The sequence below is a fragment of the Dysidea avara genome, chromosome 7, assembly GCF_963678975.1.
Source record: "Dysidea avara chromosome 7, odDysAvar1.4, whole genome shotgun sequence".
In the NCBI taxonomy this organism is placed as follows: Eukaryota; Metazoa; Porifera; class Demospongiae; order Dictyoceratida; family Dysideidae; genus Dysidea; species Dysidea avara.
The window spans coordinates 18,784,847-18,811,604 of NC_089278.1; the positions used below are offsets into that span (position 1 = coordinate 18,784,847).

The 26,758-nt window shown below is 39.9% G+C and overlaps 1 protein-coding gene across 2 annotated transcripts in view; it reads right to left on the bottom strand.

The window, feature by feature from the left end:
• Window positions 1-14,213: 14,213 nt before the first annotated feature.
• Window positions 14,214-26,758, bottom strand: part of LOC136259679 (hemicentin-1-like) — a 172,024-nt gene continuing 159,479 nt past the window's right edge. For both annotated transcript variants that reach the window (XM_066053184.1, XM_066053183.1), the window contains 2 exons: window positions 14,830-14,964; window positions 14,214-14,780 (listed from right to left, as the gene is read on the bottom strand). In XM_066053184.1, the coding sequence (XP_065909256.1) occupies window positions 14,464-14,780; window positions 14,830-14,964 (452 nt within the window). In that variant the 3' untranslated portion in view covers window positions 14,214-14,463. The remainder of the gene's footprint in view (window positions 14,781-14,829; window positions 14,965-26,758) is intronic.

The window sequence follows — 26,758 nt, forward strand, 5'->3', positions numbered from 1 at the left end:
GAGCATAATTCAGAGCACAACGGGCAAATCTCCGCCACCATAAGTATAACTTCAGCTATAACAGTCACAAAGTCAAGGGCTAACCTGTTTTGGATGGTGAAGTGATTCCTAACAATGAGTAGAAAAATACACTACATGTTTACACTCGACGGAATGAGTGCTGTTCATTGTGGGTTTGAGTTTTATAGGACACGTGCAGTCATGTGCTAACTGGTTTCAATTAAGGCATGGAAAAGCAGTCTTGCTGAGGTTCAGTCATTGAATTTAGTGTTATGTAACGTGTCTCATCATCTGATGTTGAATAAAATGTGATAGCTATGATGATTATGATTATTGGAAGCTCGATTGCAAGACAATACAATAGAAGCTCCGATGATAATAATTGTGACTGGATTTTGGAAAAACGATCCAAATCGCACATTGGAAGTTCCGAGATAAACGGTTTTAAAGAATTGAAGCCAGCACAACTCTCCAAGGATAGCAAGCACGCGTATGAAATTTACACAAAAGATGCATCAATCTGTTACCTTTCAAGCCACTTCTAGTACTTGTAGCTGCTTGTACAGTTTCCCGCCAAATAAGATAGAAAATCTGAGCAGTTGGACGAGCGAAGTAGTATCACGAGTGCTCACAAAGGGGTGGAGGCTGGGGGGTGGTGGGGAGGGCAAAAGTTAGACCTCAAAATGGAGGCAGACCACGATTGGAGTCCAGACACGAGATTACAGGGCTGTGCTGGCTCCTTAGTGGCTGATATGTAGCAAAATCAACAGAGAACACGTCTGGCCAACATTATAAGGCTGTCCACCAGTAAACCACTGACTCTTGCCAAGCCAGGTCCTTCACAAGGCCTGAAACCGCCATTTGAGCACTCCACACCACCCAGAAAAGACGTGTGTAAAAACCAGCCTCGTGTAGTTTGAGTAGTGCTGAGGGTCAGAACTTGTAGTACGATGGTGTAGCTATCCACTGGTGGTGTTAGTTTGATTTTGCCTGATGTGCGATTTGGATCGGTTCTGTAAAATCTGGTCACATATAAATTATTTCTGGAGCATCACGTGAGATCACGTGACCTGGCAAGAATCCTGGAGCAGTGGAAAGAAGTCTGGTCAGTGTGTGGTGGCTGGCACTGGTCATGGAGTGATTCCAAAGTATGTTTTTGTGTGTTTGGCTCCTTTACAGCCAGATGAGTATTATAATTATAGATTATTTCTGGAGCATTGTAACGCTGTGACTTTGTCGAGAACAATTATACTTAGCTACCACTAGTATTATTCTTAACACAGACTGACTTGTACAACATAAGGAAACCTTAACATAACTACTTAACATCCAAAGTGTTAATTGTCCAACAATATATAATTAAACATATGTTACTACAGAGGTCTGTTACACTATCCTCCTCCACTAAGAAGATGTCCCATCTTCACGTTCTCACATAATCCTGCAGTCTCACAGGAGGCCGGTGCTGTCTGGTTGGGTAACGTCTTGTCTCACTTGGGGGTTGATCAGTTCCAACATTTGTAGGTTGTGTTGATGTAGGTTGATCACTGGAGTAGCATTCATCATCATAATCTACCAACTCCAAATCTGTTCCCACAGGTGGAGCTCGAGGGGTAGGTACATGTTCCTCACTTGCTGCGGCCGGTTGATCACTACTGGCAGAAGTGGAAGGCAAGTCACCATCTAGTCGAATGTCCTGTGGACATGGCTTTAATCGGTTAAAATGCACCACCTGTCGCTGCCTCCGTCCCCTTTGACACTGTACTCTATAGGTGCACTCGGACAGCTTTTTCATGACTTTGAAAGGTCCAGTCCAAGGGTGGAAAAGCTTCCTACTACTGTTCTTTGGGACTTTTGGGTTTAACACCCATACCATGTCACCAGTCTTAAATGGTGAGCCATTTGCCCTCTGGTCATAATATGCTTTCTGCCTTTGATGCTGCACTCCAGCAGTCTTTTTTGCTACTTCAAACGCAGCTGTCAGTTGCTTCTCAAGGTCTACTGCATATTCATTGATGGATTGTGTCTTGTTATCTATTGCAGTGCCATATAGGATGTCTATGGGTAGAACTGCCTGACGGCCATACATTAAATAAAATGGTGCATAACTGGTCGAGGCATGAGTACTGGTGTTATAAGCAAAGCATACCTTGCGAATGTGATTTTCCCAATCCCACGGATTGTCTTTGCAGTGGGTAGCTAACATGCTTAGTAGTGTTCTGTTAAATCTCTCCACCATGCCATCACATTGTGGATGGTATGGGGAAGTTCTACTCTTTTGAATACCTAAAAGCTTGCATACCTCTGACATCAGCTGTGACTCAAACTGTTTCCCCTGATCTGAGTGAAGCTGGCTAGGTACTCCAAAACGCATGAACACCTCATCTACCAGGCGAATGGCAACAGTCTTAGCCTCTTGATTCGGGATTGCAAAAGCCTCCATCCATCTACTAAAATAATCAGCCACAACCAGTATGTAACTGTTGCCAGCTTGGCTCTCAGGGAATGGTCCCAAGATATCCATGGCCATAACTTGCATAGGATAGCTTGCTGTTATTGTACCTAGTGGCGCTCGTTTGGAAACAGGAGGTGATTTCCTAGTAGCACAACTTGCACAGGTTTGACACCAGCTGCAAGTGTCATTCCAATATCCAGGCCAATAAAAACGTTCTTTAACCCTTCCAAAGGTCTTCTCCTGTCCCAGGTGACCACCTGCTACTCCATCATGCAGTGATGCCAGAATGTCTGACCGATGATTCTTAGGGACTACAAACTGTAGCCACTTCTGATCCCTCTGAGGTTCAGAGAACTGCCTATACAACACTCCGTTGATGACTATCAACTGGTCCCACAACTGCCAGAGTCTGCGGTCCTCGGGACTGATATTGCTCAGAACAGCCGGTTTCTGATTAGTTTCCTTAGCAGCCAGTACTGATGAAATACGGGGATCATCTATCTGGGCAGTTCGAAGTTCCTCTGGGGAGTGAGCACTCAGTGAAGCCAGATCAGTAGGGACTACTGCTGCTAGTGCAAGAGCCTCATCAGCTGGAATGATTCCACATTGTTTACAAGGGATTCTTGACATGGCATCAGCATTGTTGTGACTTTTACCTGGCCTATGCTTAACTGTGAAGTGATACTCTTGTAGCTTCTGTACCCAACGTGCAACTTGGCCTTCTGGGTCTTTAAACTTCTGTAACCACGCCAAGGCACCATGGTCAGTCCGAATTGTGAAATGTGATCCTAGAAGGTAAGGGCGGAAGTGCTGAAGAAAGGTCACCACAGCCAATAGTTCTCTTCTCGTCACGCAGTAATTGCGCTCAGCCTTAGTCAAGCTTCTGCTGGCATATGCAACAGTACACTCTCTGCCCTCTTGGATCTGGGATAACACTGCTCCAATGCCCATGTCACTGGCGTCAGTGTCCAAAATGAAAGGCTGTGACCAGTCTGGTAAAGCAAGTATAGGTGCAGAAACTAAGCGAGTCTTTAAGCAATCAAAGGCTTCCTGGCACTGGGTAGTCCATTTGAATTCAGACTTCTTCTCTGTAAGCTTGTGCAATGGTGAAGCTACTGAAGCAAAGTTTTTGATAAATCTTCTATAATAGCTGGCTAAGCCTAGAAATTGTTGTGTTTCTTTAATGGTAGTAGGTATAGGCCATTCTCGTACACGACATGTTTTGTCTGGATCAGGTAAGATCCCATCTGCAGAAACAACATGCCCCAAGAATTGCACTTTAGGTTGCATGAACTGGCACTTGTGGGGTTGTAATTTTAGTCCTGCTCTGTCTAATCGTTCAAAGACTTGCCTAAGGTTGCTCAGATGTGCCTCAAATGTTTTACCTACAATAATAATATCATCTATATAGACAATGCAACTGCTCCATTGTAACCCTGACAATACCATATCCATTAACCTTTGAAAGGTTGCTGGGGCATTACACAGCCCAAATGGCATAACATTAAAGTGAAATAGACCTTCATGGGTACAAAAGGCAGTTTTCTCCCGGTGCTTCTCATCTACCTCTACTTGCCAGTACCCGCTCTTCAAGTCCAATGTAGAAAAACATTTTGAACCAGCTAAAGTATCCAGGGTGTCGTCTATCCTTGGAATTGGGTAAGCATCCTTATGTGTTATTTCGTTAACCTTCCGGTAATCAACACAAAACCGCAAAGAACCATCTTTCTTTGGCACTAAAATGATTGGTGATGCCCACGGACTCTTAGATGGTGCGATAATTTCCTTTTCTTGCATCTCTGCTATCATTTTCTTTATCTCATCCCTTTGAGGTAGCGGTACCCTCCTCACAGCTTGTCGGACTGGATTTCCTGTGGTCTCAATTCGATGGCTAAGCACATTTGTCCTACCCAAGTCATCTGGTTTCAGGGCAAACAGGTGAGCATATGAGGTGAGCAGTGCACTGAATTGTCTCAGCTGGTGTTCAGTTAAACTATTTGGCATTGCACCCAAAATACTGCTCAAGATAGCTTCCCAATCTCCCTGCTGCATCAGGACATCAGATTTGGTTACCCCCGATACCTCATCCAATGGCTCTATCGCTGTGGCATCTGCAACTTTGGTCCCTTTATGTACAGTGACGGGGTGGGACTCCATGTTAAGCATACGCATAGGAACAAACCCTTTTAGTGGTATCACAACAGCACTAGCAACAAGTACTGCTTTCTTAGACTTCTTATTCTCCACAATCCAATTCCCCTGACAGGTGACTGGCATCATCCCCATTACTTCAATTTCACTAAGAGCCCCAATAGTAATGGTGTCTTGCACGGTGACATCAACCTGTGTGACCGATGGGCCAGGTAATGTATGAGCACACAAGGGTATTTTAATAGTACGAGTGCGCAACTCACCATGACCAAGGTCCAAAACACATTCATGAGCCTCAAGGAAGTTTAGCCCTAGTATACCCTCTGATGTTAATGCATCAGCTACAATCACCTCCTGTTGGAAAATTTGCCCTAACAGCTGTAGATTGACCATCACAGATCCCTGTACTCGCATTGGTGAGCCATCTACACCAACCAGCCGCATACTAGCATGGTTTAACTTGGGAGAATTACTCGGCTTGATTCGATCCCACACCTCACTACTTATGAGGGACACAGCTGCTCCCGTATCAATCAGGAATGATACCTGATGGCCATACACATGCGCAGGCACGGAATATTTAGATACACTATTAATAGAAATTGTGGGTGTGACATCATTATCTGCTGTGGGGTCAGCATTGCTAGCATCCTTGTTCCTTTGTGTCTGCATCTCACTTGTAGTCATTGCCTTATTTTCTGGGTCCACAGGTATACTGCTAGCACATCCCCGAGCATAATGCCCTGGTTGCTTACAGACATGGCACATAATTGCTTGGGGCTGCCTCCTTCTCTTTCTTTGTCTCGGTGGTTGATATCGACTGCTTTCTGCATCTTCCACTTTCTTCTCCAGTCTGCTTAGCTTCTCCAACAAATTTTCTATCATCAATGTCAGGCCCGGTTCAACGGATGCTACAGCGTTCCCTTGAGTTGTTCCGGGTTGCACACCTGCGCCATCACCTTGAGCGCTGCACTGTATCAAATACGACTCGAGTTCCAGAGTAGCTGCAAGTGCTGCCACCATCGTTGAAGGGCGTTTTTGTCTCACGCCAAACGCCACCTGGGAGTTGTCCAGTTGGTCGAGGTATCTATTGAGTGCGATGTGTTCCCTAGCTGCTTCTTCCAAGTCTGGATAAGCCTTGTCTGCTAGCACAGACAGTGCGTCAGCAAAATCACCCCAGCTCTCGCCCTCTTGCCTCTCACGAGAGTGTAACTCAGCTTTGTACAGATTCTTGGTTACTGACGGCTCAAAGCGTTCTCGAAGCGCCTCTATAGTGTGTTTGTACCCTGTGGCCTTAATTCGAGTAAGCGCCACGTGAGCTTTACCAGTCAATCGCACGTGCAACCAAAGTGTCTTCTGTACCTCGTCCCACCCGTTGAGTATGGCTACATTATCAAAGTGCTGGACCCAGTCGCTAAATTCCCCTTCCCCAGAAAACACATCAGGAAGAATCACTGGCCTTTGAGTTGTCACTTGACGTACTGGTCCTCGCTCCACCGGGTTCTCGTCGGACATTCCAGAATCAGTGCCTCTCGGGTCAGGCTTGTGGGGCGGTGCTCCTCAGCTCTGAAAATGTTTAAGCACACAACAGTGTCTCGGTTCAATTAGACTCCACCTTATCAGGTACCGTTAAGGGTGGCCACGGTACAACAGCTTTCTCTCCTTGGGTTCAGAGTGGCGGCGATGACCAATCCTGCCGACTACGCCAATGTAACGCTGTGACTTTGTCGAGAACAATTATACTTAGCTACCACTAGTATTATTCTTAACACAGACTGACTTGTACAACATAAGGAAACCTTAACATAACTACTTAACATCCAAAGTGTTAATTGTCCAACAATATATAATTAAACATATGTTACTACAGAGGTCTGTTACAGCATCACGTGAGATCACGCGACCTGGCAAGAATCCTGGAGCAGTGGAAAGAAGTCTGGTCAGTGTGTGGTGGCTGGCACTGGTCATGGAGTGATTCCAAAGTATGTTTTTGTGTGTTTGGCTCCTTTACAGCCAGATGAGTATTATATGTGACTGGATTTTGGAAAAACGATCCAAATCGCACATTGGAAGTTCCGAGATAAACGGTTTTAAAGAATTGAAGCCAGCACAACTCTCCAAGGATAGCAAGCACGCGTATGAAATTTACACAAAAGATGCATCAATCTGTTACCTTTCAAGCCACTTCTAGTACTTGTAGCTGCTTGTACAGTTTCCCGCCAAATAAGATAGAAAATCTGAGCAGTTGGACGAGCGAAGTAGTATCACGAGTGCTCACAAAGGGGTGGAGGCTGGGGGGTGGTGGGGAGGGCAAAAGTTAGACCTCAAAATGGAGGCAGACCACGATTGGAGTCCAGACACGAGATTACAGGGCTGTGCTGGCTCCTTAGTGGCTGATATGTAGCAAAATCAACAGAGAACACGTCTGGCCAACATTATAAGGCTGTCCACCAGTAAACCACTGACTCTTGCCAAGCCAGGTCCTTCACAAGGCCTGAAACCGCCATTTGAGCACTCCACACCACCCAGAAAAGACGTGTGTAAAAACCAGCCTCGTGTAGTTTGAGTAGTGCTGAGGGTCAGAACTTGTAGTACGATGGTGTAGCTATCCACTGGTGGTGTTAGTTTGATTTTGCCTGATGTGCGATTTGGATCGGTTCTGTAAAATCTGGTCACAATTTAAGTTAGTGTTAAGTCAGTATAGCTAGTGAATGTCTGGACATTGAAAATAGTGAAGTATGTGCAGGTCTGCTGTGAGACTGGGGTTAACATCAACCCAGGAAAATATTTCAAAAAGAGAGATTCTCTAATAGAACAGTCATCACATGCAACAGAGAAAATGAGAGTCATTTAAGTACTTATCCCCAGGAGGCTAATATGATGTTGACATGGTGCTGCATAGATAGCAGTTGCTGTCCTTTGAATGCCAATTGCTACAACGATCAGAAGACTGAAACCATGCATAATAATTTTATACATAATTATGTGCATTCAAAACTGCAAAGATACTATTTCATAGGCAATAAAATATCTATAGCTTTTGAGGGACTATAGATATGCCCCCAAACCCCTTGCTCTAATATGTCTACTAAAATCTGGAGCGCGTCACAATTTCAAACTATTGTTATTAGCAGCTGAAGTGACTTTTCCATTTACCGCATTATATCATATGAAGAACTTCTCTACGCAAAGCATAATGCATTTCTGAAAAGCAAAAAAACAAGCATATTAGGCAGAAAATTGGGGAAATGCCAAAAAGCATAATAGGCAAATTTTGGAGCATAATAGACTCAAGCCTACTTGAGGAGCTTAGATTATTCTTTTCACACACTCTACAAAAACCATTATAAAATACAAATGCATAGCTTTTCTTGAGCTTTGGTACATTTTAAGAATACATTGTGGGACAATCATGTACTAAGTTTAGTGCAACTCTGACTAATAGTCATAGAGCTATAGATGATTATTTGCATAAAAAGGCCGACTTGTTGTCATGCCTACAGGGTAAACCACTTATGGGAATAACTTGAAAATTAGTATGTGTATAGGTTAACCATCATAGCTTATATCTTTTGCAGTGTAAAACAAACCTCATTGACAGCTATGGAGTTACAAAGCAAAGATCAAACAATTAATGCAAAGGTTTTATTAATTGTCAATAGTACCACTACTTTTTATACAGCTTGGCTGTTTCTGCATGGATTTCACTTCTTTTTGTATATATATACCTAAACTGGCTTTGAGGTTTGTTTTTACACAAATCATTGTTCTTCTTATCTGAAGATGATATAATACAAACTGCTGCTACTACCAATACAGAAAAATACCTACTGATCCGATACCAAAACCAATTTATATACTGATAGATATAATTTTGTTCTTGCTTGTTCATGACTATATAAAGTTGTAATATACATGTAGTGCATGTATTTGTTTGCAATAGTGTTTATAGCAAAGTAAACTCCTTTCAAGTTTTGTATACATGATTGCACTATTTGTCCATTAAGATTTTGCAGTGACTGTTATATTAGAGTATCTTAATTTTCCATGCAAAACGTGGTAAGTTACAGTTGTTCAATTTTTAACAAAGCAAATCCTACACCTTTTATGCTAGAATACAATTTCCAGCTTGTCAAAAGTTTTATTAGCATAGCACTTTTTATAATGATGTGATGATGACAATTGGCATGAGTAGGTCTTAATAATAGTGTATTACCCTGCCAAAATGGCTATATATCAGCCTTGATTTGATGTATAACTAGCTAGAGAAGTTGCAATAGCATTAATAAATTTTATTAATGCACAAAGCCATTATTAAAACTTATTATCATCAACATCATTGCAGCCATTTCATGGCCACCACCTTTGATTTCAAAACTTTTTTTTCAGCTTTTTGAAGGCTGCACCCTTTTTATACAACTTTGTTATTGCATGAATGTGATATTCGGTAATAATGTTTCTTACTAGTATCCTGAATTATTCTTCTTGCACTACTGACATCACCAAGTTCTACTCTCACATCAATAGCAGGTAATATACCCAAAGTTACACTTAATTACTCATCTTCATTATCATTATATATATATTAACCATTCTATCATCCACTACTGGTCAGTGGACTTTGCTCTCTCCAGTATTAAATGTAGCAGTCAGTGGTCATAATCAATACCAGCTAATAACAAGTGAAATAATTATTTACACATTATATAATCATACACTGCTTGCACATTAAAGAGAGTTTTTACACAAGCACGTTTTGGGGTATTATACCTGTTGTTACAACTGGGCCTCCTCACATGTGTTGATCTGTGCATTTCAGGACCAAAGCCCAGAGATTTTGAGTCATCAGGCCATCCATGGACTGCAATGGAGGTCATAGTCATGCACATTATTTTATTGGTCTGATGTGATATTTAAGTCAGAGATTATATTTTAGCTCACATTACTCTCCTGCATGTGTTAAGCATGTCTAGGGGACCTGGGGGCTTGCTCACTCTGGGAAATTTTTGAAAGTACATGCTTTGAAATGGCATGTGGAGGCTATTTTTGATTGTAACTGTTAATGAGACCACTCCAAATGAGAATTTAGTTTCCCATCCTCGCACCCACATTATATAGTCATTATTGTCATATTATTGTCGTTATTCTCTAATTATGAGAAGGTCATCATTTCTTTGGCAGTGCTGCCACATGTATAGATCTGTGTAAAGCCTTCTGCTATGTGCTGAAACTCTGAAAGAATGGTTCTAAGAGGTCTTGTAACTGATTGGTCACTTTGCAAAGCTGATGAAAAGTGGAAAGTTGAGGAATTAATAAGTAAATTTAGCAATAACTGAGCTAGATGATGGAATGTCAATCTCCGCATGCATGTACAGCTATCACATCAGATAAGTAGCTATAGCAAGTGCTCAAGTGGAAATTAGAAATAATATAATATCGTATAATATAAACTTTGTATTAGCCAGGTAAAGCAAGCCTTAAATACACATAGTTAGCTACAGTAGTAAATTTTGTTTGGATTGTTTACCTGTGTTGCTGAAATATGAGCAGTTGAACCACAACCTATTGTTGTGATTGTAGCTTTCAATCTGTGAATATACCTAGAACTTCTAAATTTACTAGTGAGTAGCTATGTGAAGTGCTACATAGCTATAGTATACATGAGAACACATGATCATTATCAACAAAAGTTTTAGCAAATGCATGCTTTCAAAATCATGACATGTGAGGCATCTCCTTACTGTAATGATGCCCTGCAGGAAGGATTTTGATGCTCCAAAAGTTACTGTTGTGATAATACTGCATGTGCAGCCATGGTTCATCTGTTCCTTGGAGAAGTCATCTTAGAAGTCAGAATATGCGATATATGGAAACATTCCATAGCTAGTACCATAAATTATTACTTGGGACTCAGCATTCTAAAGCAGTGAAATTTTTACAGTGGACTGCTACTAGGTATGTGCCTCAAAGCCCTTTGGTATATGTGAATGACACATAAAATGAAAGTTTCTATAAGATTATGCAAAGCCTAACTGAGCAAAAAATTCATAAGTTCAAGAATTATGTCAGCCTCTGCGGCTCTTTTTGCAAATCTGTCAAAGCCCTCTTGCTCTTAGTTAAGATAAATGTCATTTACACTCAAGTAAGTTGGAGAGATTGTAAATCAGTCAGTGTAGACCTGGTGGAAAGCTATAGCACTGTACTACATTTGAAGAATTATGTGTAACTACTCTGGTCCAGTAGATTCATAGAGTGATAGCGTAATGCAACTAGGGTATGTGAAACTTAATATCAAATTAAAGAAGGGTATGAAACAAGATTAATATCAGTACTGTACATGTATTGAGCTGCAATAGGTTTTTTAACTATAGATTAAATTATCAATTTTGTCAAAGACATGGGTACACAGAAGGCATTACCTGCAAATTTTCAAAAGTGTTCCCCACACAAACATACAAATATACATACACAACACATTAACAATTACAACAACAGACAACAGAGCAGTTTAAAATACAAAGTTTACACTAAAAGAAAATGACAAAGTGCAGTCCAGAATGCAAATGGATTTGACAGTTATAGGATGCAAAGGTGAATGGTGTTTCATTGGAAGGGAGTGTTGACAAAAAAAGAGAAACAGCAAGGCTTAACAATTGAGGATAGGACACATAACGTCATTAGATGAGATCTAGGTATGTGGCAGAAAATTGAAAGTATCTAGAAAATGGGATGGTGACTCTGTTATTTAAGATATCGTGGGTCAGATTAATATACAGAAAAGAAAGATCTCCTGGTATGAAGTGGTGGTCAGTTAAGTTCTTGCAGACAAGAGCCTGAAGACTTAGACCAATCATGGCTGACAGTGTTCCATCTACTAATGTGCAGCACGATGTTGAATCGAGACACATCTTTTGCAGAATGCAAGCACCAAACTGGAGAAGCATACTCCAGAATTGGTCTGACTACAGCTTTGTACACAGTTGCTTTGACTGATGCAGTACATGAAAACGGTGCATGGTGCAGGTAGTTCAGTGAACTAGATGCTTCACATGATAACCTCATTTGAGATGAGAGTAAATGAAAATTCCTAAGTACAGTGGAACCTCAGTTATCCGAACCCCTTGGGAGTCAGGACCAGAGGTGGTTCATATAATTCTGAAAAGTCCGTATCTCTGAAACTGTGTATAAATAACCTTAAAATAGCATGAAGATAATTTTTGAAAATATCTGTATTTCAACTGCTCTAATAGAACAGTCACTACTCTAATAGAGCAGTCATTTCAGTGGTTTGGTTAATCGAAAATCCGGATAACTGAGGTTCCACTGTACCTGACTACTGACTTCAGGACATTCCTAAGTACCTGACTACTGAGTTCAGGAGAATCTGTTGGCCACCCAGAAAATAGTTTGTATACAAATGTTTTAACACTTGAGAGGATTCAGCTTCAATAGCCATTTCTTTCACGTGCACCATTCATAAATCTTAGAAAAGTTGCATTAACCACAACTCTCTGATATTGTTTAGTTAAGAAAGAATGAAACCATGATAATTAACAGACTGCCATGAATTCCTAGACTCTCCAGTCGAAGTAACAGTTGCTGATGTGGGATGGAGTCAAAAGCCTCAGCAAGGTCAAGTATATAGAAGGCTGTGAACAGAGTTACGTCTTTCAAGGAAAGCTGCCCAGTCATCAATAGTAGAGTTAAGGAGGGTAAAGGTGGAATGCTTATTGTGGAAGCCATGCTATATAAGTTTGTTGGACTCCAGACAGATAAGTGGACAGTGAATAATTCTTTCCATTGCTCTATAAACAATAGAGCTGATGGGACGATAAAGGGAATGTGTTTACTGCCCTTTTTATGAACTGGAACTATATTGGCAGTAATCCAGTCTCTAGGTAATGAGCCTGAATCAAGGGAGAGTTGGGAAATTCTAGACAAAGGTGAGCATGCAAATTAACTCAGTACCAACTTCAAGCAGGTGGGCTGGAATACTATTAAGACCACAAGCTTTGCCACATTACAAATTGAGTAGTTCCTCATAAACATTCTCTGGTGTAAACTTGATGGTGTCAATAAATTTAGGGTAAAAATGAATAGATTTACACAGAAATGGTAGATTTGTACAGACTTCAGTAGTAAAAACTGAGTTGAAAATACTTATTAAAAACAGTAGCTTTTTCAAGGTCATCAGAGATGAACTTACCAGAATGATTGAGAGGAGGAGGAGGAGGCTGACAACAACCTTTCACTGAATTGACAAAGTTCCAAAGTTTCTTTGCGTTGGTGAAGTAATAGTTTGATAAAGCAGAGATGCAATCTGCAGTGTCCTGTCTTGTCTTAGAACGAATGAGATTGCTAATAGCCTTGTATTTGGACTTGATTACATCAGAATTAGTGCATTCCATTATGTGATAGAGACATCACTTTACACGAATAAGGTGGATAGTTTCATCATTAAACCAGTCCTTCAACTTAGCCTGTCTCCACTTGATGGTAGGGACAACAGAGTCAACAACGGAGAAAAATAGGTCTTTCCAACAAGTCCAAGCATCCTCAATGTCTGAGTGAAAATCCAGCTGGTCCCAGGGAATCAAACATAGGACAGCAGTTCCTTAAAGGAAGCCTTCTTATAGTTATGACAGTTTACTGCTGGTTAACAGTTTCGAAGGACAGACACACATAGATCAGTTCCTGGTAAGTTATCCATTGGACGAATGGCAGTGATATATATAGTCAGGTTGATTTGTAAACACTAAATCAAGAATATGATTTTTCTGGTGGGGAGAGTTAATTAGCTGGCTTTAAAATGATTTTGCACAAGTGAACAGAGAAGTTTGCTGTTAGCAGATGATACAACAGGGGAAGTTAGAGACCAGTCAATGGATTATATTGACGTCACCACACAAAACTAAAGGGGTACTACTATCTTGGATGGATGCCAGTGAGCAGTTGACATTCTCTAAAACATCAACAGGAGATCCTGGAGAATGACAAAATACCCCAAACAAGATCTTGGTGCTGTGAGAAGCTTGAGCCACAAGATTTCACAATTAGTTTCTAGATCAAGCATTCTACTAGCAGGAATAGTCAAACTAGCAATAATCATAATTCTTCCACCAAAACTATGACTTCATTTCATAGTTAGTTTTGTGGTTCAAAAGTTATTAAGAATAATGATAATAAGCCTCCCTCCCTCACCAAATTTTTGAAAAGCTTGGACAGGAAACTACATTCTCATTTAGAGTGGCCTAATGCATGATCGATTAGCTCAATGCAATACCATGCAGATGATTCACTTGAACTAATTTAAAGACAATTAACATAGATGTAATGACTTAGACTTTGCAATGCAATGAGAATAAAGGCTATAATGCTCTACACAATGACTGTTCTAATAGAGTATAGATTATGATGACTGCTCTATTAGAGCATCTCAATCTTTTTTACTAAGTCAAGTAAGGTATTTGTACAAATCAATAAAATTCTCAAGTCAACTCAGCTCCACTAATTGCCTACAGTTGCACTCTAACTTCTTCAAATTCTCAAAAGTTGTTCATACTTCAAAGATACTGTATATCCTCCAATTTTTGTATAGGAAAAAATGTTATAGTAACCAATTGCAATATTTATAAACTGTAGTAATCATAACAACTAAATCTTCATTGTTACTACATGTCAAGTGTGTCTGGTTTGATAAATGATTAATGCTTATGATTACATTTTGCTTATGAAAAATGGCAGCTTGAGGTAAATAAAACTTGAAACATACAAAAATGATACAGAACTAAGTAGTTGTTTACATTTAAAGACAATTGTCAAAACCATAATGTGACCCTAAAAAGTATAGAGCTACTTCATTTCTTGGTACGAGGTAAAACATCTGGCTTAACCTTAATAACTGTACCACGCTGTTTTTCTTGTTTGTCAATATATTGGACTTCAAATGTTGATACTATCTCATCAAAATGCTTTTCTATCTCATCAAAACCATTTTCTTTAGATGGTGATGATTCTACTTCATGCTTTTCGGATAATGCTTCTTTAACATCAACATCTTGTTTAAAAGATGATTCTTTCTCACATCCAACGTCTTGCTCTTCAATTATTGATTCTTCTAATCTTTTAAAGGTCGTAAGCTTTACAGGTTTCTCTTCATCAAACACACTGTCTTCTGTGAATGGTATAACACTGATTACAAATGCATGTAATATATACAGTACCTAGTGGAATTTCTGACACTTCTTTGGATGGTCGTCTCCGTTCTAGTGTTGTGCTTAAGTAATCACCACCACTGGTACTGCTTCCCATAGATGTGGTTGATATTTTCTTACCACGATGATAGTTACTTCGTGAAGCTATAGGAACAACAAAAGGTGATCATTGAACATAATATGATTGTACAAGTACACAGAATTTTCAACCAGAATAGGGACCATAGCACATCAATAAAAAGTACTGAAACATACTGGAGTGGTGCATGATATTAAATCACAGTAAAACATTAGAAGTGTTATATCCCTACTGTGCTCATCCTTCCACCTGGCTTGCTAGGCTCTTGTTTAACTGTGATTAAATATCATGCACCACTCTAGGTTGTTTCAGTACCCTTTATCAATGTATTATGGTCCTTATTCTAGTTGAAAATTCCAATTTTTTTTGTGTACTTGTTTGTTAATTTTTTTTGGAAATAATAATTATTATGACTGGTAAACCATACTACATCAAAAGAAAGAAATGGCGTTGCACACCCCAGCTATATTACAGGTTTTTGCAATTGAATTCGTCACCTTCGCAATTGAATTCGTCCCGTTTGCAATTGAATTCGTCCCGTTTGCAATTGAGTTCGTCGCCTTTGCAATTGAATTCGTCCTGTTTGCAATTGAATTCGTTGGGTTTGCAATTGAATTAGTCGCCTTGGCAATAGAATTAGGCGCCTTTGCATTAGAATTAGTCGCCTTTGCACTAATTTTCGTCCACATTAAATTAGTTGCTGATGTGTCACTATTGTTTTCGGTTGAGGTGTGTACGCCGTATGCTTTTCAGCTTCTACTGCAAGAAACTGTTGAAAGTTGGTGCTATAAGAAACGATAACATACTATAGTTCACGAGGAGAGATTAACACTGTCTACTTTCGTCTTGGTTAATTGGTGCTCATCAATCGGAATTGTTGCGTGCTGTCTTACGAGGTGTTTCTCACATTCCAGACCACACTGCTGGACTTTCAGCATTATCTGTAAGAATAATTATTACAGTGTTGTTATATCAAGACACACGATAGTGTGTCGTGTGGCCCAAGAAGCCGGCGCGCCACACCGTGAGTATATTAACAGGAAGAAAGAAAACGCAATTTTCACACCTATGTAGCTCTGTGATCCCTTATCCGATTGGAACCAAATTTGCTGGAGACGTGCCGCCCAGTTAGGGTAGTCTACATACCAAATTTGAAGAAAATCGCTCCAGCCATTTCCGAGATACGAGCGAACAACATTTCGTTTTAATTTCTTCGTTTTCTTCTTCTTCATCTTCATTTCGCACACTTCGCAAAATTCGCCATAAAACACGAATGTGTGCTCGGATTTGGCCGAAATTTGGCACACTTAAAGGGCTCATTAAGGCGGATCTCTGTACCAACTTTGGTAGGAATCCGATGAACATTCACGGAGTTATGACCGATTATTTGCGTAAAATAAGGTCGAAGGTCTGTCACGCCTACAGGGTAAACGCCTTGGAGGAATCAGTTGAAAATTGATATGTAGATGGAGCAACCATCGTAGGAGTGCCTTTTTGTAGTTTGAAAGGAATCGGGATAAAGACCACGGAGATATGACACGAAACCCAACCTGTGTCAAAATTACGCGATCGATTTTTATGAATAAAAAACTATTACTTTTCGTATCTACCAGGCAAACCGCTTAGAGCAACGAGCTGAAAATCAGTATGTAGCTGGAATAATCATCATAGAAAGTCCTTGCAGTAGTACAGAAGAATCGGGTTACAAATCACTGAGTTATGATTCGAAAGGCAACTACGTGCAGCATATGCGAGATCGAGATACTCTAATAGAACAGTCACCCTAATAAAGCATTCAGCTGCATTTATAATTTACTCAGTTATATTACATTGTAAGTTATTCTGTAGGGAATTCAGCTACAAACAAGTCACCCTGTAGTCAGATCAGCTAGAAGAAGGTACCTAATAGAGAGTTCAGCTACAAATAAGCCATCATGTAGAGAGTTCAGCTCAAATAAATCACCCTGTAGAGAATTCAGCTACAAACAAATTGCCCTGTAGAGAGATCAGTTAGAAGAAGTTACCTTGTAGAGAGTTCAGTTACAAAGAAACAATCATGCAAAGAGTTTAGCTGTAAACAAATCACCCAGTAGAAAGTTCCGCTATGAACAGATCACACTGTAGAAAGTTCAGTTAGAAACAAGTCACCCTGTAGAGAGATCAACTAGAAGAAGTCACCTTGTAGAGAGTTCAGTTACAAAGAAATAATCATGCAAAGAGTTTAGCTGCAAACAAATCACCCAGTAGAAAGTTCTGCTATGAACAGATCACACTGTAGAGAGTTCAGTTAGAAACAAGTCATCCTGTAGATAGATCAGCTAGAAGAAGTCACTTTGTAGAGAGTTCAGCTACAAAGAAACCACCATGTAAAAGAGTTCAGCTGCAAACAAATTACCTGTAGAGAATTCAACTACAAACAAATCACCCTGTAGAAAGATCAGCTAGAAGAAGTTACCTTGTAGAGAGTTCAGCTACAAACAAATCACCCTGTAGAAAGTTCAGCTACAAACAAGTCACCCTGTAGAGAGATCAGCTAGAAACAAGTCATCCTGTAGAGAGTTCAGCTAGAAGAAATTACGTTGTACAGAGTTCAGCTACAAAGAAACTACCATGTAGAGAGTTCAGCTGCAAATAAATCGCCCTGTAGAGAAACAAATCACCCTGTAGAAAGAACAGCTAGAAGAAGTTACCTTGTAGAGAGTTCAGCTACAAACAAATCACCCTGTAGAGAGTTCAGCTACAAACAAATTCCCCTGTAGAGAATTCAGCTACAAACAAATCACCATGTAGAAAAGTAGATCAGCTAGAAGAAGTTACCTTGTAGAGAGTTCAGCTACAAACAAATCACCCTGTAGAGAGTTCAGCTACAAACAAGTCTGTAGAGAGATCAGCTAGAAACAAGCCACCCGTAGAGAGTTCAGCTAGAATAAGTTACACTGTAGAGAGTTCGGCTACAAAGAAACTACCATGTAGAGAGTTCAGCTGCAAACAAATCGCCTGTAGAGAATTCAGCTACAAACAAATCACCCTGTAGAAAGATCAGCTAGAAGAAGTTACCTTGTAGAGAGTTCAGCTACAAACAATCACCCTGTAGAGAGTTCAGCTACAAACAAGTCACCCTGTAGAGAGATCAGCTAGAAACAAGTCACCCTGTAGAGAGTTCAGCTAGAAGAAGTTACATTGTAGAGAGATCAGCTAGAAACAAGTCACCCTGTAGAGAGTTCAGCTAGAAGAAGTTACATTGTAGAGAGTTCAGCTACAAAGAAATACCATGTAGAGAGTTCAGCTGCAAACAAATTGCCCTGTAGAGAATTCAGCTACAAACAAATCACCCTGTAGAAAGATCAGATAGAAGAAGTTACCTTGTAGAGAGTTCAGCTACAAACAAATCACCCTGTAGAGAGTTCAGCTAGAAACAAGTCACCCTGTAGAGAGTACAGCTAGAAGAAGTTACATTGTAGAGAGTTCAGCTACAAAGAAACTACCATGTAGAGAGTTCAGCTGCAAGCAAATCGCCCTGTAAAGAATTCAGCTACAAACAAATCACCCTGTAGAAAGATCAGCTAGAAGAAGTTACCTTGTAGAGAGTTCAGCTACAAACAAATCACCCTGTAGAGAGTTCAGCTACAAACAAGTCACCCTGTAGAGAGATCAGCTAGAAACAAGTCATCCTGTAGAGAGTTCAGCTAGAAGAAGTTACATTGTAGAGAATTCAGCTACAAAGAAACTACCATGTAGAGAGTTCAGCTGCAAACAAATCGCCCTGTAGAGAATTCAGCTACAAACAAATCACCCTGTAGAAAGTTTAGCTACAAACAAGTCACCCTGTTGAGAGATCAGCTAGAAACAAGTCATCCTGTAGAGAGTTCAGCTAGAAGAAGTTACGTTGTAGAGAGTTCAGCTACAAAGAAACTACCATGTAGAGAGTTCAGCTGCAAATAAATCACCCTGTAGAGAATTCAGCTACAAACAAATCGCCCTGTGGAAAGATCAGCTAGAAGACGTTACCTTGTAGAGAGTTCAGCTACAAACAAATCACCCTGTAGAGAGTTCAGCTACAAAGAAACTACCATATAGAGAGTTCAGCTGCAAACAAATCGCCCTGTAGAGAATTCAGCTACAAACAAATTGCCCTGTAGAAAGGTCAGCTAGAAGAAGTTACCTTGTAGAGAGTTCAGCTACAAACAAATCACCCTGTAGAGAGTTCAGCTAGAAACAAGTCACTCTGTAGAGAGATCAGCTAGAAACAAGCCACCCGTCAAGAGTTCAGCTAGAAGAAGTTACCTTGTAGAGAGTTCAGCTACAAACAAATCACCCTGTAGAGAGTTCAGCTACAAACAAGTCACCCTGTAGAGAGATCAGCTAGAAACAAGTCATCCTAGAGAGAGTTCAGCTAGAAGAAGTTACATTGTAGAGAGTTCAGCTACAAAGAAACTACCATGTAGAGAATTCAGCTACAAACAAATCACCTTGTAGAAAGGTCAGCTAGAAGAAGTTACCATGTAGAGAGTTCAGCTACAAACAAATCACCCTGTAGAGAGTTCAGCTACAAACAAGTCACCATGTAGAGAGTTCATCTAGAAGAAGTTACATTATAGAGAGTTCAGCTACAAAGAAACTACCATGTAGAGAGTTCAGCTAGAAACAAGTCACCCTGTAGAGAGATCAACTAGAAACAAGCCACCCTTAGAGAGTTCAGCTAGAATAAGTTACACTGTAGAGAGTTCGGCTACAAAGAAACTACCATGTAGAGAGTTCAGCTGCAAACAAATTGCCCTGTAGAGAATTCAGCTACAAACAAATCACCCTGTAGAAAGATCAGCTAGAAGAAGTTACCTTGTAGAGAGTTCAGCTACAAACAAATCACCTTGTAGAGAGTTCAGCTACAAACAAGTCACCCTGTAGAGAGATCAGCTAGAAACAAGCCACCCGTAGAGAGTTTAGCTAGAAGAAGTTACATTGTAGAGAGTTCAGCAGTTTAGCTGCAAACAAATCGCCCTGTAGAGAATTCAGCTACAAACAAATCACCCTGTAGAAAGATCAGCTAGAAGAAGTTACCTTGTAGAGAGTTCAGCTACAAACAAATCACCCTGTAGAGAGTTCAGCTACAAACAAGTCATCCAGTAGAGGGATCAGCTAGAAGGATCACCTTGCAGAGAGGTCAGCTACAAAGAATTCACCCTGCTTCATCTTTTCTTCTTCCTGTAGTAAAGAAAAAAAATGACAGGTTAAAAAGCCCTAAAGCCGGCCATAGGCCGGCTTTGGGGTATACAAATACAAAAAGAAGTGAAATCTAATCCAAAACAGCCAAGCTGTAAAAAAAGAGTGCGGCCCTGATAAAGGCTATGGTGAAAAAAGATGTGAAATCCAAGGTGGCGGCCAAGAAATGGCTGTGATGGTAGGTTAATGGTAAAAATTTTAATAACAACAATTCAGTGAATTTGGTGCCGCTTGGTCTTGGCACAAAATTCACTTGAATTGTCGTTATTAAAATTTTTACCATTAACCTACCATCACAGCCATTTCTTGGCCGCCACCTTGGATTTCACATCTTTTTTCACCATAGCCTTTCTCAGGGCCGCACTCTTTTTTTACAGCTTGGCTGTTTTGGATTAGATTTATATATACATGATAACTGTAAATATTCTAGATTTCATGTAAGATGTTCTTCTGTACTTGTACATTGTTTGTAGTAATTGTGGTTATTCTTCATGTTCATTTTCTTCATGCTGATCATCAGTGCTGTCGTCATCTGAAGTGTCTGAAGTTGGGACTGTGTTGTCAATATGGTGTCGATCAAGGCAGGTGTCATAAAACTGCTTGGTGTGTTGTACCCAACCCCAACAGTCCATATCAGTTATGCGACATATTCCTTCATCGATTGAATTCAGGAGGTGATAACGACTACTGCTGTGCTGTTGCCTGACATAAAACTTCATTTTAGAGATGGCCTCTTCTACTGCATTTAAAAATGGACTGTATGGTGGTAAATATCGACATTGGTGTACTGAGTTATCAAACTATTGCTGCACATCAGCAGTCTTGTGGAATTGGACATTGTCCATAATGATGGTGTGAGGGGTGTCATCCACTATGATATTGAGCTCATCTAAAAACTGAAGGAGCTTCTCAGCATTGTATGACCCTAGCTGAACATGGTGGTGTAAGATGCCATTCTGTGACAAGGCAATCATTACAGAGATGTTTCCACCACGTGAACTTGGGAGCGAGATGGTTGCTCTCTTGCCAATCACATTCCGGCCACGATGTCGAAGCAAGTGCAGGTTAAACCCTGCTTCATCGAGAAAGATGGTACGTTCATTGCTGTTCCTTATTGACTGCCGTACATACTCATATCGGTTTTCAATTGTAGTTGGTGTGTTACGGCCCAATGGAATGATGTCAAGATTCTTCATCGAGATGTCGTTCCTCTTCAGTGTACGATGGATGGTACTTCTATCTATTGAATTGATGTTGGAGAAAATGTTGCTGTCGTCAATGATTTGCTGTTGAATTTGTTTTAATGTAATGTCATTCTGTGCCTTGACTATATTCACAACTGCCTTTGCTTGTTGTTTTGAAAGTAACTTCCTTCTATTGGGTTTAGTTGGCAAAGGATATATTCTGTTGTGTTTCCTGAAGGTGTCTATGATGGAGGTCACCGAGGTGCGAGGTATTCCAAAGTAGGTGGCAACTTCCGTTTGAGTTTTGTCCTGGTCTACAATTAGTGAAACAACCCGTTGCCGCAATGAAGTAGTTAGTTTTTGGTAGTTTCCCCTGGCTGGCATTACTGCACGTTTGGCACCTACAAACTTCGCTATGTCAACAGGTAACTAAGAGCGAGGCTACATGCACTGAAAGCGGCAAGTAATAAAAGTTTATCCCGCTCTTATTCTAGCGAATAAGACCAATGGATGGTGAACAAGCAGACTATTACCTTCAACCTCGAAAATGACGAAAATTAGTGCAAAGGCGACTAATTCTAATGCAAAGGCGCCTAATTCTATTGCAAACGCGTCGAATTCTATTTCCAAGGCGACTAATTCAATTGCAAACCCGACGAATTCAATTGCAAACGGGACCAATTCAATTGCAAAGGCGACGAACTCAATTGCAAACGGGACGAATTCAATTGCAAACGGGACGAGTTCAATTGCAAACGGGACGAATTCAATTGCAAAGGTGACGAATTCAATTGCAAAAACCTGTAATTATCACCTAAAAAATAAAGTATCTATTGCAATCATTGTCAGTTATGTCACATCCATTACACTGCCTTACGAATTTAGAACCGCTTGAAAAGCACCCCTGCAATTCATGCATTCCACATCAAAAGAAAGAAAGAAATCATGCCACATGCCCCAGTTATATCAATTATTGTCTGAAAAGTGAAGTATCCATTAAGCTTCGTTGTCATGTTCAACCTGTTACATAGCATTACAAATAAAGAACCATTCAAAAAGCACCTCTGCAACCAAAGTAGCCACTATGAAAAATACAGATAATTTCTGTTACAAAGGGAAGCCATCATGTGCTACTGCCAAATTGACACTTTTTGCTGTCGGCAAAGATGAATGGGACAAAAAGGTCCATGAAGAATGCCACGAGTGGATCCAGGATTTTACTAAGAGGAGAGCACACAGGTAGGAGTCAGTCCACAGTGTGCAAAGCACACTCTGCGAAATGCAAAGTATGAGCTTTCTAGGTGAAAATTTAACATTCCGAGATTGAATTTAGTGGAAATTTTGACTGAAATGTGTTGATAACTCAGCACTGATGTATTTTCTAGCAGTTGAACACAGTGAATTAGACAGAAAATAAACTCCTACATGAATACTGTATGTGGTTGCGTCACATTCTCACATGACGCATGGTATATAAGGGTGAGTGGAATAGTGTGCCTAATTCATTCTACACCATGTGTGTATTAATAGCCAACCACTTTGGTGGCACAACCCCATCTGGTCATTAGGAAAAGGGTATATGTATGTGTAAAAGGGTGTATGGTATGTGGTCAGGGTATGATGTGGGAGGAAGTATGCATCTTAATAGTATAGCTACCAACTAAAATTCTAGAATTATAGTATAGTGTAAATACCCAGGCTGCTCCTTAAGGAAATTTTGAAAAATTAACATTCTGATATTGAAATTGGTGACAACTAAGACTGAAATTTGCTGCATGAGTTCAACTCTGGAAGCATGATTGCTAATAGTAGCTATATAAAGAATTAGCTAGTACTGTGGTGTTAGGTTTCCTTAAGGAAATTTTGAAAAATCAACTTTCCGATATTGAATTTGGTGGCAATTTTGATAAAATGTAATATTTATGAAAATTCAATGCTGGAAGCATGAATGCTACTGAGCTGGTAGTAGCTATATAGAAGTCTACAAGGATATTGTGAAAAAATTAACTTTTTGATTTTGATTTTGGAGTCAATTTTGGCTGAAATTAAGTTGAAAAGTTTTATTAAATGTTCAAATATTACCAAGCTACAAACAGAAGGTCCCGTGCACAAGCATCACAAAATATAAACATATATAATCCTGGAATGTAGTGTGCAGCTGTATGATTTTTTTCTCCAGAGTCACTAGGTGCGGATAGAGTCAGTAACTCAATTTAGAACAGGTGTTTTATATTAGTTGTTAAATGGTGTGCTACCCTTGACTGTTTTATTAGAGTAAATGACTGTTCTATAAGAGTATCTCGATTTTTAGGGTAGAGGGTGCTTTAACCCACCTAATTCCCCTTGTGCTATGCCTATATGGGAAACAGTTTGCTAGAGACAGATTTATTATATTATACACTATACACAGTCATAATCAAGACATGCAATAGTTGGTCGTGCGGCCAAGTACAGCCAGTGCGGACGTGCGACAGACAAGTGTGTATTTTACAGGATCCAAGAAAATGCTGTATTCGTGCATCCTAGCTTGATAATGGCTGGATGGAAATTAACCATTGTTGCTGTGAAAACTCCCCTGGGGTGGGGCACCACCTATTTCAAATTTGAGCTGAATCTACCAGGTCATCACTGAGATATGCGACTTTAAAGTTCATCTTAGTTTCTTTGTATTTTTCATCTTTTTTTGTACCACTTAGAAAAATTGCTGTAACTCGCACATGCTTTAGTCAATTTTCTTTAAACGTGGAGGGCTGTAAGAACGTAGTATAACACATTTACAATCCAAATTTTGTGCACTTTGGGTAAAGAACAAAGGAGGTATAGGCAATTTTCAAAAATCCAATAGCAATTTTTGTCATGGCCATAGGGTAAACAGTTTTGCACACAATTGAGTTTGTGACTAATACTTGCCACACCAACTAGTTAACGGAATCACCTGAAATCAGGTAGAGAGGTAGACATAAATAATCATTTTAGAGCAATTTTTCAGTGGTTCACAAGGAATCAGATTAGAATCTACCGAGCTACACTATGAAAGTGAACTAGGTGTAACAAGTGCACGATCGAGATACTCTAATAGTGCAGTCACCCTAATAGAACATTCAGTTGTGAAGTCACTCAAACAATTAAGTCACCCTGTAGAGAATTCAACTATAAATAAGTCACTCTGGAGACAGTTGAGCAGCAAACAAATCACTCTGTAGAGAGTTCAGCTGCATTTCAAGTCACCCCATAAAGAGCTTGGTAGAGATCAGCTAGAAACAATTCACCCTGTAGAGATCAGCTAGAAACATATCACCCTGTAGAGAGATCAGCTAGAAACAAGTCAACGTGCACACGCGATTGATCAGCTGGAAACAAGTCACCCTGTTGAAAGATCAGGTAGAAACAATTCACCCTGTAGAGATCGGGTAGAAACAAATCACCCTGTAGAGAGATTAGCTAGAAACAAGTCACACTGTAGAGAGATCAGCTGAAAACAGAAGAGAATTCAGCTACACTTCGTAGAGTGTTTTAGCTAGAAACAAGCCACCATGTGGTGAGTTTAACTACAAACCATTCACCATGTAGTCAAAGAGTACAGTTACATCATGAGGCTCTCTGTAGAACTACAAACACACTTCAGTTGCAAACAGTTTAACCTGTGTGACTTACTCTTATGATCAATCAACACAATTGTAAATTATTGCTTAAATGTACATGTAGCTGAACAAATCATTAAAATCTTCTTCTCTCTAGATCTGTGGTAAAGAACAAGACAAGTTAAAAGAAATATTCAAAGCTGGCCATAGGTTGGCTTTAGGTACGAAATTACAAAAAGAAGTGATATCTAATCAAAAACAGCCAAGCTGTAGAAAAAAGGGTGTGGCTTCCAAAAAAGACAGGGTGAAACAAGCTGATGTTGTGCTACTTCTAAAAACCAGGCGCCATGCAGCAAACACACCTAAATTAACAGTGTACTAAACTAATATTTATATTGGGTTTTGCTTTTTTGCTACATACACAATTGAATCATATTAAATTGTATTTTGTAATTGATGAAATATTTCATAATTCTGTAATTACGTTGCTAAGTACTGCTAAGGAGGCGTACTTTGAACAAAACGCTTTAACACACTAATAATGCAAAAAGTATCTTCTTAACTGTTTTATAGTTCGTCTATAACATTTTCTTACGCATATTCTCCATGCAAAGCCTCAAAGCTGCTCTTCAGTTTTGTTCACGTATGTACAGGCACACCTCCTTTTCAACTCGAAAGAATTCATTATGCCTGTTAGCCTAGGAGGCCAGCTGTGTTGTTTTTTGGTTGTTTTACATCTGTAGAGCCCTTTGGGTAAGGCCTTCACCACGTCCTTATAAACTTGTTTCACCAGTATTTTAAACTAGCATGTATTAACTGTCTTAAACCAAAGCTTACTTGCCCAGAAGATTAATACAGGCTCTATACGGCCTTTATTTATTACATAAGGGCTGTTTTTAGTGAACAAACATTTTGCTCACGTGGGTGCGGAAAGACAAACAAATATACAAATGTACAAACACACACTTTTTGGAAAACGATTTCAGTAAACCAGGCACACCCACAGCCGGCTGTAGGCGCACGTCTGGTTTAAAAAGATGTGAAATCAAAGGTGGCAGCCAAGAATGGCTGTGATGGTAAGTTAATGACAAAAAATTTAATAACAACAATTCAGGTGAATTTGGTGCTGAATCCTAGTGAACTTGGAGGAGGGAACACAAATTCACTGTAATCGAATTTTTTTTCCATTAACCTTATATCACAGCCATTCTTGGCTGCCATGATTTCACATCTATTTTCACCCTGGCTTTTTTGGAGGCCACACCCTATTATTTTACAGCTTGGTTGTTTTTGAATAGATTATAAATTGCAACAAAAATGTTTGAATGATGTCTAAGGTGCCTAGCTATGTTCATTGAGCAACACTACAAAAAAATTCTAGAGGGGGTGGGGGATGGGGGGCACTGGCCCCCTACCCCCTGGATCCACTTCTGAATGCATTGTACGTACTGAGGTATGCCAAAAGGCACCTCTAGGGCCGAAGTGACATTGAACAGTGAAAAATTAAGTCCGTAGTCTTAGCAATTATCGAGTTAAGCTTGTCTGAAGGCATCAGTCAGTTACTCAGTCAGTTACTCACTAGAAAATTCCGTTAAATAGTTTTAAAAAATCGGTAGCAACCTGTTGAAAGCACTTCAGGTCAATCTGAAGGCTTGTTTGGGTTTAGTTTTACCTAACCAATACTGTCTCATATTCATCTGGGAAAAGTGAGGCTGGTTTTTGGGTGATTTTTCATGAGCCACGCCCACACTTCTGTGGTTCTTACTGTACAGTACTATTGTACTGTATGATATATGTACATGCATACTTATTATGTATAAAAATATATGGCATGATATGTAAGTCATGCATCTACAGTGGTCTAGAATGGCAAC